Source organism: Oxyura jamaicensis, chromosome 10, assembly GCF_011077185.1.
Source record: "Oxyura jamaicensis isolate SHBP4307 breed ruddy duck chromosome 10, BPBGC_Ojam_1.0, whole genome shotgun sequence".
Lineage (NCBI taxonomy): Eukaryota > Metazoa > Chordata > Aves > Anseriformes > Anatidae > Oxyura > Oxyura jamaicensis.
The window spans coordinates 10,574,916-10,593,770 of NC_048902.1; the positions used below are offsets into that span (position 1 = coordinate 10,574,916).

The 18,855-nt window shown below is 46.8% G+C and overlaps 1 protein-coding gene across 2 annotated transcripts in view; it reads right to left on the reverse strand.

The window, feature by feature from the left end:
• CSNK1G1 (casein kinase 1 gamma 1) overlaps window positions 1-18,855 on the reverse strand; it is a 100,197-nt gene that overhangs the window by 42,045 nt on the left and 39,297 nt on the right. For both annotated transcript variants that reach the window (XM_035335326.1, XM_035335327.1), the window contains 3 exons: window positions 16,751-17,167; window positions 10,965-11,005; window positions 6,157-6,226 (listed from right to left, as the gene is read on the reverse strand). In XM_035335326.1, the coding sequence (XP_035191217.1) occupies window positions 6,157-6,226; window positions 10,965-11,005; window positions 16,751-16,928 (289 nt within the window). In that variant the 5' untranslated portion in view covers window positions 16,929-17,167. The remainder of the gene's footprint in view (window positions 1-6,156; window positions 6,227-10,964; window positions 11,006-16,750; window positions 17,168-18,855) is intronic.

Consider the following 18,855-nt stretch of genomic DNA (forward strand, 5'->3'; position numbering starts at 1 on the left):
CTTAGACATGGGATGTGATCCAAAAGAAAAAGGTCCTTTCAGTGTAAGTGGATGTCAACTTGTGTTATCTTGCACAGAAAGAAGTTGCTGATCAAATACTTCAGCAACTGAGCATTCTAAGATATTTCCAAATACCTCGGACTACAAGGTTGCAGTACTCCTCTAGAGTTCCCACTGCGATGGCTACAGACTAAGTTTGCTCTACAAGGAAGCAGGACACAAGGGTCTTGTGTCACTGCACCAGCACAAATCCCCTCCGCACCCCAGAGGGGCACCCCGGCACGCCCCAGACCAGCTCCCTGATCACCACCCGGCCATGGAAGCGCTTCCTGGCACTTCAAAGCAGGTGGCAAACACAAGTGGGATTTCTGAAGATTAAAGCGACCACAGCAACAGCTAACGCGTATGTTTGCGCTCGCTAATTAGGCAGGGGTGTAGACATCTTGCATTAGCCCTCACTTACGCAGCCCCAAGTTACTCCCGCTCCCTCGGGGAAGAGCATTGCACACAGGGAGTTCCCCACGAAACAGCAGGTATTGGCAGCACGCTCCGCCACGGTAACTTGTTTACAGCCATCCACGTAGCACCTCTTACTGAAATGACCCCTGCCTAACTGCTGATGAGTGACGGCGTTGTGCAACCGGCACGGAAAGAATTTCTCTGCAGAGACCGGTACGTACCAAGTGTGCAGCAGGTCAGGAGTAAAGCAAGACCAACACAGGATGAGAAAAATGTGCCAAACGTAGGCAATCCTGAAAGGCAACTTAATACACAGCATGGAGTAGCAGACAGCTACAGCTACATTAAAAAATATACATGCAAATATTGACTAGACTATGTAAAAGGCTCGGTTATTTATACCACCTTCACTTTTCTTGGTCCTGCTTCCTGACAAGTAAACAGACTGCTTCACTCCAGCGAGTTGTGCAACAGAAAGAGGTCCAAAAGTAAACACACAGACTCGATACTTCATTAGAGGTGAACTTGTTTACAGAGCAAAGATTAGAACAAAACTACAGAACCCTTCGATATTCTATATGTAACAACATATCCCTCCCTGACTCAGTATATTCTGCTTTGCTTATATGCTGTGACTCACGTACTGCGTGGGCTGGGGAGAGAGGAGATGTTCTCGGTTTCCTGGGATTCTCCAGTGCCTCCGACTCCTCTCCGACATGACACCACCGAGGCTAATTACGCGTGACATCCACTTGCCAATATTACCTACCCGTCCTGGGGAAGAGCGTTGGCTACAGCCCGTCAGCCGAGCCATCGCGTGAAACTCGAACGCGTGTTGACACCGGGCTGCGATGAATCACATGTGCCAAGGTGGGACTGCGAGGGAGTTGGGGACGGCGTGACTCATCTGCCAGCTGATACAAAAATAAGCTACTACTGAATCAAAAATGCATGACTTCCTTCACACCATGTGCACAGGCAGAAGCTGTCACTATGCAGGAACTCAATCATCAGCTCCACGCAGCCAGCAGAAACCTGAAAATAAGCAGCACTCCATCTTACCTCCCAGACGCAGAGCTTACGGGGAAGGCATTACGTCCGTTGTTAACAACTACAGGGGAGAGGTGCCAGGGATGCTTTGAAATGTAGTAACAAAAAATCAGTCCTGTACATCTCCTGGTCACTGCTGGAAAGTCAATACTTCCCAGGCCCATGGTGAATTATTTATTTGCGGAGAAGCACAAGATCAAAAAGCAGTTTCCTGACTGCCTGGAGATGTTTTTCAGTCATGATCACATCCTTAGAGAGAGGAAGTGGGCTAAAAGCAATACAGCAACTTGCATGCAGCAGCGGGCTCCTCATCCTCGAGAAAAGGCTTAGAGTTTGCCGACAAACATGCCGAACTTTGGGGAACAGTTAAAGCTTCGTGAGGATATATCCATGCAGCAGAGATGTTTGCCTCAATTACTCAGCAAAGCAAGGTTTATAGGAGGAGATAACCCTTTTTTCCCCTCCAACCAGCACAGCTGGAAAGGAGAAAAGCTTTTGGACAAAGCTTGCCTTGAGGTCTGCACGATTGGCCTCCATTTCAGCTGAGCTACATTGGATATGACAGTGGCTGGATCAGGAGAGGCATCAGCTTTGCGGCTGCACAGGCACACGGCGCAGCTCCAGATTTCTCACTGCAGCACACGAAGTGATGTGGAACAGCCTCGTGGCTCCGCCACAGCCTCCAGGAGAGAAGGGCTGCCCGGCTCCCCAGCGTGCAGACAGCTTCACCACGCTCCTGTGCCTTTGAACGCAATGGTTTTCTGCAAGCAGTCACGAACAGAGTCTTCAGCTTCCCATTGGCAAAGTGATGTTAAACACTTAGCAGATGAGAGATGTGCTTATGGCGCTGAGTAGGAACACAGAGGATCCAGACTCCATTTGATCTTCAATTCCATCTAAAGTAATGGCTGGTGTTTAAAAGGTGTTCTAAGCCATCTCTGTATTCACTATATTAGCCCATCAGCTCCAGCAACTTAACTACAGCAGGAAACACAGCAGCGTTTTAAGTTTACAAATACAGAACACATTTGGAGAGTTCTCCAGCAGAGCGCAGAGCAGGAGGATCCACCTTTCACACAACAGGCCTGAGCAGCGCTGCTTGCTCCTCACTGCCGCCCAGATCGTGATCAGAGCAGCCAGCAAACAGGAGAGTCCAGTATCTCCACGTCTCACAGCCTAGCTGAGAATGCCAGCAGATGCAAAGGAACCCGCTGCAGATTGCGGCCAAAATCCAAATGATGGGATGGGCAGAGAGAAAAGATGTGGCCACGTTCACCTGTATGCCCACGTTACGCATGGGAAAGAGTGGCTCAAGCCAAAGGCTACTGAAGGATGAGAAAGACTGGGAAATACAGGCACTATTTGCTGATAAAAGATGAGCATCTTGCAGGATTGATGATGGAGCAACACAAGAAATTTGCGCAGAAATTGGTAAAACGATTCCAGTTTTCTTGCAAACAATCTCCTAGACTACCTAACACCTAAAGGAATACTCACCCTTTCCTGAGACACCATATGGACTGGCCATCAGGAGTTTGACTCCATGCCTGTGGTTTTTGTTTGATTTTCACTCGTTTCATTGCATACACGAAGGTAAAGCAGTCATACACTACTTTAGGTTAGTAACTATTTAATTCCACAGTGAGACAGAAGAACCCAGCAGATGGTCACCGTGCAGCATGCCTCTTCTCCTCAGAGGGGTAGCAAAGTTAAAGCAACAATCATGAAAACACATCTTTACTTCCAGGAGAGTCATAAATCCCAGCGCTGTGCCAGAGGACAGGGTGGAAAAGGAGATGAGGGCGAACCGAGCAGCTCACTAGCAGCTCCTGGGCTACGGCTACCCGTGTCCCCACCAGCAAACCAACTTCACCAGACACATCCACTCGCCCGCTAGGGATGAAATACATCATCTTAGACCCACATACATGCAGACACCCTATAAGAACGTTCCTGCTTGATCCATGGTAAGCTGCTACCTTCCAACCTAGCTTTTCCCATGATTTTATAGTAATATACTTTAAAAATGTTTGTTCTGAGCATCCAGGGAAATCACCAAAAATATTCTCATTTGAAAAAATGCCTTCTGTCTACAAGTGCTGCACATAAAAGCCAGTGATGACGATTTTGACTTCTCCTCGAGATGCTGCTCACTGCGACCATCTGGTTGTACAGGCAGCCGAACGCAGCAGTTGCACTAACGAGAGGACGACGCTGCTACTGCTGCGGTGCAGTAATGCTTTTACTAGTATTACTTCTCAGGTTAGCGGTGGGAGGCTCACAGTCAGACACGTTATTTGGCAAGATTAATCGGCTAATTTATTGAACAGTATGTCACACGCAACACTACTGTTCTCAGCTGAGTCATACACACCATGGGTTTGGTCGCTTTTAGTCTCAATTTGGCAAGTCTAAGACAATTTAAAGTAACCAGTCCTGCTTACTGGAGGTTCAAGGCCGGCTGCTTGAGCAGCTGAAGTTTTTGAAGCAAGGACCTCTGAAGAGAGCCTGGAATTAACGACATCACTGAGAACAGTCCCAGCTATTTCTCCAAAGCTGGCACACGCGTGGCACCGATCTGTTTTTACAGACAGACAGACGGTCTTCCCCTAAATCTCAGCGTGGCGCGCAGGCACCAAGTGAAGACTTCCTGGTCCTGGCAGTCTGACTCCACCAAAATTTATTTTGTTAAGCTTCCAAGTTTCATGGAGAGACCAGAGATACAGCTCACATCCTCCACCCTTGCTTCTGGCCTATTTCCAGTTGTTTTAGCAAAACTATAGCGTGAGAGCTTCTAATGGCATTCAACAGGTTATCAGAGCTGGGGCTGTGATCCCTGGGGGACCATACAGAATTAGAAATCAAAGTCATGTCCTTCAGGAGGCCTCCCAACAGTCTCTTGACAAATATTGGCAAAGAGCTCGAGATGACAGACATCCCCCCATGTAATGAGAAGAGAGATCTCGAAGGCAAGATTTCCATGTCTGATGGAGGCATATTCAGAAATACTTCCATCAGCATGCACAGGATCAGACGGGGCAGAAACCTGGGTGAGTGTTGTAGGATGAGATGTTTAAATTCATTATGAACTGGAGAAAACCCATTAAAAATACTTAGTCTAAACAAAATAAAGCCTCCGTCATTCAGTTAGTTTTTAAGTTCCTCAATAACATCGTTAAAGAGTGGTAGAAAGCTGGCAGGTGTGGAAAAAGCACATCGGGATTCATTCCTGTGTCATGAGAGATGCCCACTGCAGTATTACAGAGACCACATGCATCAACAAAACTCAAGAAGGGAAAGCAGAATTCACTCTGTCAACCTGTATTTGACTTAGTTACAAAGGCTTCAGCAGAAATGCACTAAGTCTTAGAAGCACAGGTAACTGTAATTAAGTGATGACATTAACCTATCACAAGTTGTGTGTGCAAACACCGGAATATAAAGTACATAGGAAACAGCACCATATTTTAGTGGACAAGACCTGTTTAATAAGAGAGGAATAGAAATCAACAGCAATACTTCAGTTTTTCTAATAATGCCAACTCACTTTGTGTCCACAGCCCAGATTTTGCATGCTATGAGGAGAACAAAGCTGCAAAAAAAGAGTACAATAGTACCCCAGACACCAGAGGATGTGGTACACAAGATTTAGTAAGCTGATAAGAAAAAAAATGGAACAAGCAAAATAAAGCTGTGGGATGACTGCTCAGGTGCTGCATTTGATGAGCTCAGAGCAGATCTACCTTTTGTTCTGTTCAGCTTAGTATTTTGTTACCACTTGGTGGTATGAGAACACATCCTCTGCGAGTGAAAGCCGGGTCCATCCAGGGAACACAAGGCAAAAATGAGAAGTGTAAGAAAAATTACAGTGACTTAAGAAGCTTGCCAAAAAGCAATGCCAATATATTATCAAGGCACAGAAGAAGCAGAGATGATCTTCCTTGAGCAGCTGTGGAAATCCTCACCATTGGAAAAAGTGCATGTTAATAGTCTACATAGGTTTAAAAAGCAACCATAAATTCACAGAAGAAGAATGCAAATGCTATTTAGACACAAGCTCAAGCCTTATATTAGGGAAATCAAAGAGCTTACTGTTGTTGCCCCCTCCCCCAGCCAAGAGCCCTACAATTTTGGTTTGTTGTATTTTTCCTCATAATTTATATATGCTACTGTCACACTGAGCTAGTGGGCTTTTGGACACGTTTATGATTTAGCAAACCTCAACTAGAAAGGTATTTCAGTATTTTATTAGAAAAGCTCCATTCTTCTTGCACAGCTTCCTAGATTTTTAAGAGTTTACATCACTTTTCTGAAGCATCATTCTATACAGAAATAACTTCCCATCCACAGAAGGTCCCTGTGTTTTTACAAAGGCACTTACATGGGTATTTCCCATATCAATCCTCACTAACACGATAACCGGTTTACTAGTGATAGTTTCTAGGTCTGAATAATTATCCAGCATCATGATGATGTTATTCTGACCAAATCCCTTCCAAAAACTTGCATGTGACTAGAAGAACTTACTCAAATCAGTAAGTTCAAGTTAGAGGTTTCAAGTTAGAGGTACACAGCAAACATGATGGCAACGTGTGATTTAACAAAGAAATCCCAAGCCTTCTATAAGCTTAAGGTAGGTTTACTTACCTGCACTTCCAAGTTGTTTATAAAATCTGTATTCTAAATGGAGTTGCGGTGCTCGTGATTTTATGGGTTCCTAGGAGAAAAAAAAGTTGCCTGAAATCTTTGAAAAAAACTTATATACTTATATTAATTACTTAATATTTATATACTTAATTATATGCTTAAAGTTTTGTGACAATCCATAGTGCTTCAAGTTTCTAGATAAAACATCCTAGATGAAGTCTAACAATTGACTTCACCTTAGACATCATTTAAACAAATAGAGAACAAAAAGCTGAAAGAAAGACTTGCAACATGCGCTCTGGAGGAGAATTAACTTATTTTAAAAAAACTCATTCATGGAAGTCAAATTCAAGAATTGTTCAACAAAGCTCCTGATCCTTGAAGAATGACCCTGAACAGGCAGTACGTTTGTAGGAGGGAAGTCAAAGCTGCAAAGATTAAGTCACACGTACAGCCTGTGGACTTGTGGTTGCCCACAATATTTTTGTTGGTCACTAGCCTGTATTTCTGAAAAATACTGAGTCATATACCGTGCTTTAAATCAGACCGCAGTTACATAAACGTATGATCTTGTTTGCACCAAGCACGACAGCACAGCCAGAGATCTGATAGAAATGCAGGGAGAAGTCTCTCCCTTCACTAGCAGGTGTCACTCAGATGTTTCAAAGCACTCACGAATATTCCGTCTTTATACACAGGATAAAAATTGGATAAGCCTGCAACACACCCAAGATGCTACACTTCCCAGCTGCCACTCACCTGCACAAAACTTAATGCCTACAATCTGCAGTGCATTAACATGCATGGCTACGGAGCTTCTAAAAATACGAAGTTAACTTGGAGAGGATTAAGAGACTTGAGTAATTACATTTTCAATGAAACTGCACTTGTAGGCAGTGATGGGATTCACCTCCTGCCCAGACGTCTTGGAACTGAAGTTAATCCTGGCCTCAATTTTGTTGTTGCTGCTGCCGCTGCTTTCTTGCATGTCAGAAGATAAATGTTCCACGCTCAAACTACATAAAATTCATCTCACGACACCAAAACTAGTCTGAATTTAAAAAAACTTGCTGAGTAGCCATAAAATGTTTCATATCAGCTCCAGTGAGTTACAGCAAGAGCACCCAGAGGAGGTTCAGAACAGACAGGAGTCTGAGACAGCACCTTCAGCAGCTCTGCTGTCAGCAGGGGAACAAACACAAGGCGTTAGCAGATCCACTTGTCTTGTTCCAGCTGTGGTCTGTACTCTAAGATTAATGTCCACATTTGGCCTGAATTCCACATTACGGACTTCTTGTCAGATTAAAAGAACAATTTTTGTGCAGGAATTCTGGCAATTGGGCTTCAGCCAAGCTGTTCATCACCTGCTCAAGTCATCCCATTTGCCAGCAAGGGGAATATCGCTCCTGGTTGCTTCTCAACTTTGATATTTAAAAGGTTCACCAGTCACACATGGCTATTTAGAAGGTATTCAAAAGGCAGAACTGATCCTGCACTGACCACAGATACAAAGAAATGCAAAAACCTGTCTGCTGTACAGTCACTATCACGTGAAGATAACTGTCGATGCTGGTTTGAGGGAGAGTCTTCAGACACCTCCACAGCAAAGACATTTAGGGCAACAGGAGCTCAAGCCTATGCAGCGAGCAGTGCATTTGTTCAAACAGGTGGAGGGATTCATGTGTGAGGATGTGAGGCTGCTTGGGACAAAGCACGGGAAAGCCAAGCTCGAGCCCCTCCGCATCAGGAGCTGCTGGAGCTGCAGCTCTGGATGCTTGCCAGTTGTGGCAGCTCCCGAGAAGATCGTACCGGAGCAGATGGCTGTCCCGCAGGCCAAGAGCTTAGGGACGCTGGCAGATGTTGCATTTGTGCTGAAAATTACGGAGTTGCTGCTGCCCAGCATACAAAACCCACAGCTCAAACTGACGGGCATCATCGGGAACTTTGTAGAAACTCCTACGACGTGCAAGTCAGCATTAAAAACCTTCAGAAGATTAAGCTAGTAAACATGGCTGATGCATTCCGCCTCCTCCACACTCTAGATGCCCATAACCACACGATGTTCAGCTGACGAGCAGGACGAGGAGCTGTGCAGGGACACCACACAAGCCAGAGGACAGGCAGCATTCCCCACTTTCCAAGACGCAGCACAATCTCAGACACCCTCACCCCCTCCAGAGAAGCCAAGAGATGAGCACAGAATTTCAGAGCGTTTTCTGATCCACTCTTTGGCACCCATCACATAGTTCTCTAACTTTCCCTCCATTCATCTTTAACATAATGACGGGAGGAGGAAACAGCTGAGACAGCAGGGCTGCAGTTGCAGAAGAATCTCAGGCAGGTAGAAGGGTTTTGAGCAGAGCTTTGAGTTGGTCCAACGATGCAGGTAAAATAGAAAGTGTTGCCTTCAAGCACAGCAGATGCAGCCACTAGTCTGCAGATTACCTGAAGTATAAAGAAAATCTTCGGAAATGTAGCAGGTTGTTACAGAAAGAGTTGACAACAAGATCTAATGCAGGTATTCCCTAGGGAAGAAAGCAAGGCTACTTACAACAGTTTTTGGTCTCGAGCTCTCCTGACCTTTTCCCCCTGCATTTAACCTGGCTTTGTAAATGCCACTTTGTTTAGAAAAATATTTGAAAAGCAGGAATGTTATTTTTACTCCAGCCCCAGAACAACACATTGGAAATGGGCACAAAGTCGATTAGCTCACTGATTTCTTGCATCACGTTGTCTGGAGCCGAAGGGCTGCCTCAAAGAACTGGAGTTCTCTCTGTCAAAAGAAACACTTCTTCCCCTGAGCTCGCTATCCACAATGTAGTCACAATATTTCTAAGCCTCTGGGGAAGCAGGGAGGCCCTGGCACTAGGCAGCACGTCACTGCCTAGCCTGGAAGAAAATGCATCTCCCACCTAAGAAGTACTTGCTTCCCTCGTGATCGCAGTTGAATACACACAGAGAAACACGTTTGCTGCTGAGGAGGAAGAATAATTCCCACTCCTGGGGGACGTGGTCCAAGATTAGGAGACAAAAAAATCCTTGCTTCTGATCCCTCAGTGATCTTCTGCACAGGTATGCAGGACAGCCACGGGATGGCAATTCCAGTCCTTCGATTCAGGGTCGGAGGTTCTGAAGCATGAATTGTAACAGCACAAATAAAACGTGGGGAAAAGTGACTGTGCTAACACTCACCCACTCAGATCCTTTGAAAAAAAGAGAAGGAATGCTATTGGAAAAAATGGATCAGCTTCAGTGCTGCCTCAGTCTTATGCCACCTGGCTATGGAGAGGCTTCAGGTTACGGGGAGGTGTCACAGCAGGCAGTGCTGTGAGAGAAACAAGCATCCTCTGAACAAACACAGCTGCATGTTTGCCGTATTCTTACTTCCTTGCTCCTTCCAAGGCTGTAACTCTGTGGGATTATCTCTGAAAGCAAAAAATCTAGACGCGCTATTGATTCAATGAAACACCAAGACTGCACAAACACACATTTTGTGTTGTCCAATCTGCCTACAGAGCGAGCTACGCAACAAGCACCAGTCCTTCCTCCTGATGTGCAGCCATATCCAAACACACCTTGAGCTGCACTGCAAACATGTATTTTGTTATTTTAGGGATTATATTCTGACATTTGCCAACAGGCTTCAAAACAAGTCCTTCCGGCAGAGCACTAATTATTTTTCAGCTGCTACGCATCATACAAGGAGAACACCGGAGATGTAAGACCTGTGGCATCCGAACATGAATCAGAATTGATGCACCAAGTCCATCTTCATCTGCAATGTGAATGACTGCTGTCATTTTGCCAGACATCGGATGGAAAAACAGGCACACTTGCTGCTACTACCAAATTAGTGTTACAGCTTTAACTTCAGATTCTAGGGTTTGGATCTGTGACTAAAGAACACGCAGATGAAAGAAGAGCACTGGGTATTTTCAGCACCAAATTTCAAAGCCCCCCAAGAGACTACTGAAAGTCTTGGTTTACAGACAGTTAAGGCATAAAAACAAACTCCCAGGGTACGGTTTTATAAACCTGGAGGAGCTAGGAGCATCCCCATCCCTTAGACTCCTGCTTCAAACCACAGCTGACCACAGTGCCCTCATGCCCTGGCGCTCCTTCAGAAGAGGAGCGTTACCTGAGCCGGCCAGGGCACCGCACAAACGTGAACGCTGCCACCGCATCCACCTGGGGAGGGGCACATCGACTGCAAGGCAGAAAAACTGGTAACTGGGTACCGAGGCTGGTGGAACTGGATGAGTTGTGAACTTGATTTCATGAACAAACTCTGAAGTTTGCTACTGTTGGGGCCAAGGTTTTGTTTTTAAATGCAACCCCTGCCGTGCTCCGGTGAGCTGGTTTGATTCATTTTTACCCTCCTGTAACAAACCTGAAAAAAACATGCTGAAGAGGCTGTGACCTTGGAAATCCAAACCAGCTAGAGGATTCACTGGATTGGATCTTGTTTTGCCTGCTGCATTTGCAGGTTCATGGCCCAGAGAATTGATGGGGGGTGTAACAGAAAGGCTTGGTGCTGGGGCTGAGGAAGGGGTGACAAACCTGCCATCAGTGCTGGCTGCCACCTTGGGAAGAGGAACAAGGTGCTCGCAGCTACTGACCATTTACATGCTGTGAAGGGCTGGGTGCTTTCCTAGTTCACAGCGTTCTCAAGAGCTTATCTCTGTTTAAACCTGTTAATCTGGCTGAGATCAAGAGCAGCAATAAGCACCAAGTGGGGAAGCTGCTTTTTGTCTGAGTTTCTAGCACCAGGTACGAGTGATTTAAGAACACCCGAAGCTCCTACTTACCAGTTTGATCGCTACGTATTCATTGGTGTAGAGATTTTTGCCTGTGAAGGAAAAAGAAAAATCTTTTTAGTTGCACATTCAACACTTCCAGCTAGGAAGACAACACAGAATAGTGTCACTGATCACTGACGGCAAAGATCTGTCTGTCTTTTCTCAATTACTCTCTCAGCTTCATGCCTTCAACAGTTTCAGTCTCAAAGTAAGAAGCTGCAGCAGCTCACCAGGGCAGGCAAACACCATCTTATACCCAGCATAAGGTAACTGTGCTTTACAGTAGCAGTTATGTTCAATGCAAACATTTGAGGAGGTATCACAGACATGTTTTATTATCCACATCATGCCAAAAATGCCCAGAGAACAAAAAAAATGAAGAGTCAGGATCATTTCTTTCAGAAGTGGCTCGATTCTGCTGGACACTGAGCGATCTTACCCTACAGGGAGCTTCACCAGCGTGATTGTGCTACGGATCAGAGACTACTGCAAGTAGGCAACACAAACAGCTTCCGTACCAACACACAGCTTTTGTTCCTTCCTCTACGAACAGGCGGGCAGGACAGGCAGAATGCTGCCTTCGTGGCAGCAGAAAGGCAGCCCTCGTCATCTGCTGAGGCCAACAGCTCTCATACAGCGCCGTCCCAGCGAACTACACAGCTGTTCCCAGGCTGTTAAAAGTTACGCTAGAAGAACAAAACTCATTCTTGAGACCCAGAACGCACCCTACTATTTCTTCAGATCTGTCGTGAAAAGCTACGATGCCCAGGTTGGTAGAAAGCAGGTTTGCAGCTGCATCAAGAACGCTCAGGAGCTGGAAGAAGGCTTCAGAGCACAGCCCGGGAGAGCCTGAAGGCCAGAACAGCACACCAGAGCTGGTGGCATAAATGGCTTCACCATCTGGGACAGGCAGGGGCTCCAGCCTGATGCTATCTGAAGGCTAGCAGGAGGAGAACTTGCAAGGGCATGATGAGAAGGCAGCCTAAGTACACTTTGGTTGTCTGCTCCCTACTAGCGACCAGAGATCGAGCCCTGCCTGCAGCTCCAGCTCTCCCACTGACACTTCACCCCTCCTCCAAGGAGGATTGAGCTCGCATCGAGATGCTCAGTTTGAGGACGCTGAGACAGCCTAAGGGAAGCTCCAGCACAGGTACCCGAGGCAGTTACACACCTCAAACAGCAGAACAAGAGTAATCCAGGCAGCACGGGTGCCCTGCGGACTGCAGGACCCTCACCGCAGCTTCAGCACGCGGAGGTACGGCTCATCCGGGGCCCCCCAGCCAGCTCCTGGGCTCTGCCACCCAAACAGCAAAATGACACCGGGAAAACAGCCATCCTTCAGCTCACTGCAAGGTGGAGAGGGACACTGACAGCAGCCTCCATGTATGGGGTGCCGTAACCCAGGCTGCTGTGGTCCAGTTCGTAAGGGCAAAAACTACGCAGAAGAGAATTTTGAGAGTGAAATCCTCGAGAGTGCAATCCCCAGCTGAAAACCTGGGACTGGCAAAACTCTAGCACGAGATGCAAGGCCAGCAGGCAGAGGTAAGGGAAGGAATTCATCCTCCATGAAGATGCTACCAGGTCCACCTCAGACCTCCAAAACCCTTCCCACAGCTGCGGTGGGAGAGGCTTTGCCAGCTATGACAGCAAGGCCAAGTGCCAGAGACCTCTCCACTGGCTTGCTCCAGACAGATCTACCCCTGGGTTTTGCCACCACACGGCACAAGATGTCATGGTTTCTTCTTCCTCCTTACCCAAGGCTGAAAAGATTGTAAATGGAAGAGCGAAGGCTGCACTGCCCACAGGAGCAGTAAGTCGCGAAGGGAAGCTGCACCTTATCTCTGTCAGCAGGGAGCCGCAATACACCCGAGATGATACAACTGTGCTAACAAAGGCCCTTCAAGTTCAGGCAAAGCTTTTGATGGGGCAGCGATTAACTCCATGCCTCAGTTTTGGGAAGATCCACTGACAATTAAGAACCGTATGTCCTAAATGAGATGCGACGCTTTAACGTGGGAAAGCTGGCAGCGTGGATTTCCCAAGCCCTGGCAGCACGATGCGCCGAGCACACGGGCACATTCTCACAGGTCAAAGTGAAAAGCCATAAGTGCAAACCTCTTGTGAGCGAGAGGAGTCATGCCTTGACCTTTCAGTCCAGCTCAAAACTGCACGGATGACATTTTGGTGACAGCCCAGGGCTGGGCAGTGGAGCAAACGCCCACCCGGCCGTCCTGAAGACCAAGCAGAGCTTGCCCCAGACAGCACTGCGTCTGCTGAGACCATGTCCCAAGGGAACCTGAAACACGAGGTCACACTGATTTTGTACCACCACATTCACCATCCCTCTAGAGCACGTCTTTCCAAAAAAGGGACAGCAGCGTAGATCCTTCCTATAACCTACTCTTACCCACCTAGCACTATTCCAGCCCCGCAGGCACATGACGATTTTATTATTAGGGCAAACACATAACCAGCCCCAGTATCAGATGCCATTATAATTCTTTCCTTTTTTACAGCAGGACTTCAAGCTGCAGCACAGGGCTCTGCTGGGCAGCTCTTGTCCCAGCAAGGTGCCTTCCCAGATCTCATCCACCCGCAGTGAGCAAGCGAGCAGCCTGTCCTCCCTTGGGGCCCACGGATCACCGCCTCGCTGCTGAGATGCTGGATCTTCGTGAGACCTGTGCACGTCTCAGACCAACGCCTGACTTCAGAACCCTACACAATTTCTCTGGGTGACACGTTTCTCCAAAAATCCCTTGGAATCCTCTCTTAAAAGGCTACTGCACCAACCGACAGACCGGATCCAGCTCTCCTAACATTTTTTTTTCCTTCAGACTGGGAGAAAAGCTCTATGAACTCATTTTTACATAAGTGGATGCAGAGTTTTGAAAATGCCAGGTTATGTTTGCATTGGAGCAAAAAGATTTGGGCTCCAGTCGACATCTCTGTATTAAAATAAGCCACTGGTCTGTCCAGAACTTCATGCTTATTTAAAAAGAAGGAAATACATGGAATCTCAAATAATTTCTCATTAGCATCTGTTTTATGCTTTACTAAATAAGAGTGCCAAACATCGGGGGAAAAATGAGACCATCGGCGAGGTTTGTTTATCCCTAACGTTTCTTATGGTTCAGGATTTCAGGTAAATACAGACATGACAGCCGATGCATTGAACCTGCCCACAAGCTGTTGAAGCCCCAAAGGTTTTTCCAGTGAAGACAGAAAAAATCCATTTGGTGAGTTCTGAGGAGGTCAACCCAAGGATCTGAGCAGCTTGTCCAAGGAAACAGCCATCAGTTAAGCGTGTTTCATCTTACCCAGGGCCAGGCACTGATTTTTGTGCTCATTTCCCTCCCATCCCAGCTCGTCTGCAGGCTGGAATCCAACTGCACTGCTCCACGTGACCAACAGCTTCAAAAAAGTAATACCCCCGGGGCTATCTGCATTTGGAGCAAGAGAGATCAGCCCAAAGCAGCTCAGTTGGCGTTCACAGAAGTGCCTCGATGCACGCTGCACAGCACCTCCCTCCCTCCCCTGGAGCCATCAGCCCTCTGTCTGGTGCTTGAGAAGAGCTTTGAGTGAAAACACAGCACCTGAAAAGAGAAATCCTTCGGAGAATTGGCAAATGTATCTTCCCCTTGCTTGTCAGTCTACAGGCTGCGCACAACTTTGTTCTTCCTGCGTTACTAAAAGCATTTGCTGACACTTTACTTCTCTGTAATCACGTTAGAAAAAACAGAAAGCAGAGGGCATGCCATTCATCTTTGCAGAACAAAACTGTTATCAGGGACTTGTTTGCTCCTGTTTCAGACACGCTGCTTCTCCTTCCCCACTGCACAACTCAGCAATCACATCTGTGCAACAGAAAGATCTGATAATTAACCCAAGAGGAGCTCTTATAGTTACAGTGACTGGCAAAAAGAAGTTAAAAAAAATAGACAGCTTCTCTACAAACTTCCTGTCTAATTGCCATTATCAGTACGTACAGCCCACTGCCCAAATGCAGCGGGCTGCAGCATATTTGGTTAACACATATTAGCAAAACATTTACCAGTGTACCAAAAAACCCCAACCCCAAACCACTGAACCAAAAAAAAAGACCACTCAATTACGAGGTGTTTTTCCCCTGATTAAAACCAAATTTCTCTGTAAACTGATCTTCTCACAAGTGCAATCTCTTGTGTGAAGTCCTTTGAAACAATAAGTTAGTACAGGAATCCAGTACTGCTCAGAGAAATGTGGGAAGAAGAGCAACCACAGGGACAAAAACCAGAATTTGGGCTCCAGCTGAACCAAAGCAGGAACCATTTACCTGGGGGAACCAACACAGCTGCTGAATGCCCGATGCCGTGTGGATGGCAAAGCAATTAAATGGCTCTTTCCGTATGGATCTTGCTGTATTGTGACATTTGCTGTTGGGGAGGGGGGTCTTTGAAAATGCTACGAAGCTATGCAAGTTATGTTACTGTAAGGATCCAGGCTGTACTATCTTCAGCTGCAGATAATGTGCATTCACATTCAGGAAATTGGAAAATTTTGTCCCTCCCTTGGTTTCTTGGAGCATTTCCGCCTTTGGAGCATTATCTCTGCTCTTGCAAATCAATAAAACTTCTCTGATGTCACGCTGAAACCACGACCACCCATTTACCAATACAGGACGGTTGATCTTCGTCCTGCGGAGAGGCCGCGTGTCCTACAGATGCAGTAACCACACCTCGGAACGGCACATTAATCACACAGGTTTGGAACAGGAACCTACAGAGATGCTATCGGTAGCTATGCGTTATAACCCTTTGGTTACCTGAAGCCACTGCCCGATCAATTTATCTATCATCCCTCGTGCCTGACGCACAGACTGTGTCAGTTCTGAGTAGATACCGAGGCTGGGGAAAGCGGTATTTGCATCAGCCAACCTGCCTTCAGCACCCTCGCGTTTATTAGCACAGCAAACCCCCTTGTTCAGCAGACAGAAGGAAAATGCAGCTGTTTTAAGGCAATCAAGACCACCGCAAGCTGCTGCTTCTGATCTGAAAAAGCTACGCCAAAACCACACAGTGGGAGCTCAGGAGCATGTAATTAAAAACACAGCCTGCTTCCCCCACCTCATTTAAAAAACAACCCAACGCACCACTAACGGGCCTTTTGTCTAGGCTGACTTACAAGCCCAACAGGCGGCAGCCCACAGAGCCATCTGTCTGGGCAGCCAGCTGCAAGGCACACGGTCAGAAAACCAACGGACCAAGAAAAAAGCAGGGGCCGCGATGCAGGCAGACGAAGCGGCCAGATGGGCAGGCTGCATGCCCCGCTCCTCGCCAGCCAGCGCTCAGACACGGGGGGCAGGTCAGGGAGCAGGAGACAGGGCAGAAAATGGGGCTCTGGGGACAGTGAAGGACGTGGAACTGGGAGGATGAGAGTGCTAGGAAACAGGTCTCAGTCGTTACTTTCATAGGGTGTCCTAGCTTACGAAAAAGATTGAGAGCAAGATTTAGCAATCCAGACAGTTAGAGAGATTTTTCACCTTAGGCAAGACATTCAGCGTTAAGAACAGTCTTCATTGTTGGGATTGTTCAAAATTTGCATCTTTGGCCTCTCCAGTATACTCACTTTGACTTTATGCAAATAAAAATAATGCTAACAGTTACATCTTCTGAGTCAGAAGCTTCAGGTAAGGTAGCTCAACACTTGGGAAACAAGCACATGCTGTTCTCAAGCCAGGGTAAGTTTTTACGTATTTATGTTCCAGTGGTGAAATGCTAATCTGGATAATGCAGGCCACTAAAACAGCTAGTTCTTACCTAGTCTGAGTTCTCCAAAGTTCCCACACCCAATCTTCTTGCCCACTCTGAAGTTGGGCCCCACCATAAGAACGCCTGAAGACGCAGACGAGCTCGGCCGAGAACCATGACCGCTCCTCCCCGGCATCCCTTTCGTCGTCCGCTGCCTTTCATCCTTTTCCCTATTGGGATGGTCCATGATCTTAGAAAAATCTCTCTGCCAGCGAGCTGGCAGAAAGGAATCTGAGCGTGCACTCTTGTCCTTGGAATAGAAATAGGTAATCCAAAAGTATCTCAGTCAGGGTCCAAGAGAGTCATGGAAACGCGTGGAGTTCTTTTGGCACCGTATCCAGTTCCCTAATGCATCTTTATAGTGTACCAAGTGGTCGATTATGTTCTTGAGAACTCAATAAAGGCAAGTTGCTTTTGGTTTCTCACCTGGGGAAAATAAAAAAAAAAAAGAAGATATATGAAGTAAAAATCATTATTTTAAAATACCAAGCAAGAAATGTACAATGTGGCAAACCTCCAGTACAAAGCTGTTTAGGCCTCGAGGAAATTAACAGCTATATAGGAACTTTATCGTTTTCGTAACAGTTTTCTGATAAAAAGCCTCAACATCACGATGGGAAGTAAGTGCTGCCCATCCACCACTTGCTGCGGGAGTTGTCAGGACAAACACCGCCCATAATGACAAAAGCGATTTCTCTCACAACGGCGCGTCAGGTGGAAGCCACAAGGCGATCACGTTCCGTCTTTAAAGCAACTGTTGCATTTTTTTTTTCCTCTTGCTTCATACATATTTAAAGGATTATACAAAAGTCAGGCAAAAAATAGAAAGGAGCAATGGAGAGGTGTCAAGAAAAGAAAATACCAAAGCACTTACAAAGTTGCATGCATCTACCACACTAAAAAGTCAAAGTCCCCTTCGTTTTAGGCCCTTAAGTTGACCTCCAGCTACACGCGCTGGGTTGTGTCCCTCTAGGTTTGTGTTCTTACTTCTGCGTGGACGCTGAAGTTTCAGCGCTTGCATGGAAGTCAGGAGACACCTCAACTGTCAGCAGAGGTGTGCTGCACGAAACCACCCAACAGGAGTCACCGTGGAAGGACACCAGCAGTAGAACACCAGCAGGTACGCCCAGAAACCCAACCGTACTTAGGAGGGTTCAAGAGTTACTAAGGCAACAGACTCAGTCCTCCTGGAGCAATGTATTTGTAGGTTACTTTTCAGAGGATTTAGCCAGGCTTTGCCTGGTTGTTTTATGAAATTAAATGAAGCTAACCTACTTCAGTCCTCCAAAAATGAAAGGCAAGAATTATTGCCCATCCACAAACCAGTGGCACAGAACAAAAGCACTAACTCTTTTGAAATACGAGTATGTTCTCCCTCACCTTCAGCTGTGGTGTGCTTTTATTTCTTGAAACTTTGTTTTGATCTGAGGAGTCTGTATACAAGGCAGAAGTCATCCGCAACGGGTCCTGCAGAGCGTGCAGGTCGCTAGCCACAAGCTGGAAATTCCAACTTCTGGATGCTAAACTAGCCTTTAGCACAACTCTGACCTTTCCTGTTCGTTTCCATCTGCAGGTCTACCTGCTCACACACAAAAAAGGTACAGCTCTCCCCAGCCTGAGCTCTCTCCCCTAAATCAGAAACCCCTCCCCTAGATCAGAAATACTTCTGCAAAACAGCAAAGATGACACAAGGAGAGCGCGCAGCTCTAACCCCACTTTGCAATTGCTTTTTACTGCCTTTGTTCGGACGTCACTGCAGGCTTCTATGTTGGACAGGGAGTGTGCAGCAGGACTCTGAAGAGACTCCCTCTTCACAGGAAGGTGCTAGTCTGCAGTGCATTAGAAAACCCTCAGTACTGAAGAGGAGCCAGTAATAGGGTCAGGAAATGCCCCCACACGTGGATCCGCTTCATGCAGGGTGACAGTCCCACAACAACACCCGCCTTTAACTGTGTGTCTACCAATGCGAGGAGCCCAGTGCAGGCTGCACAGGCTACAACCCACGGGATGCTGTATCGAGCCCATGACTCAGCAGCCTTTTCTCCAGAGAGAAAAGCAGACGAGGTCTTGCCACCCTCCGAGAACTGTGCTGCGCCTGTCGTACACCAGCAGCA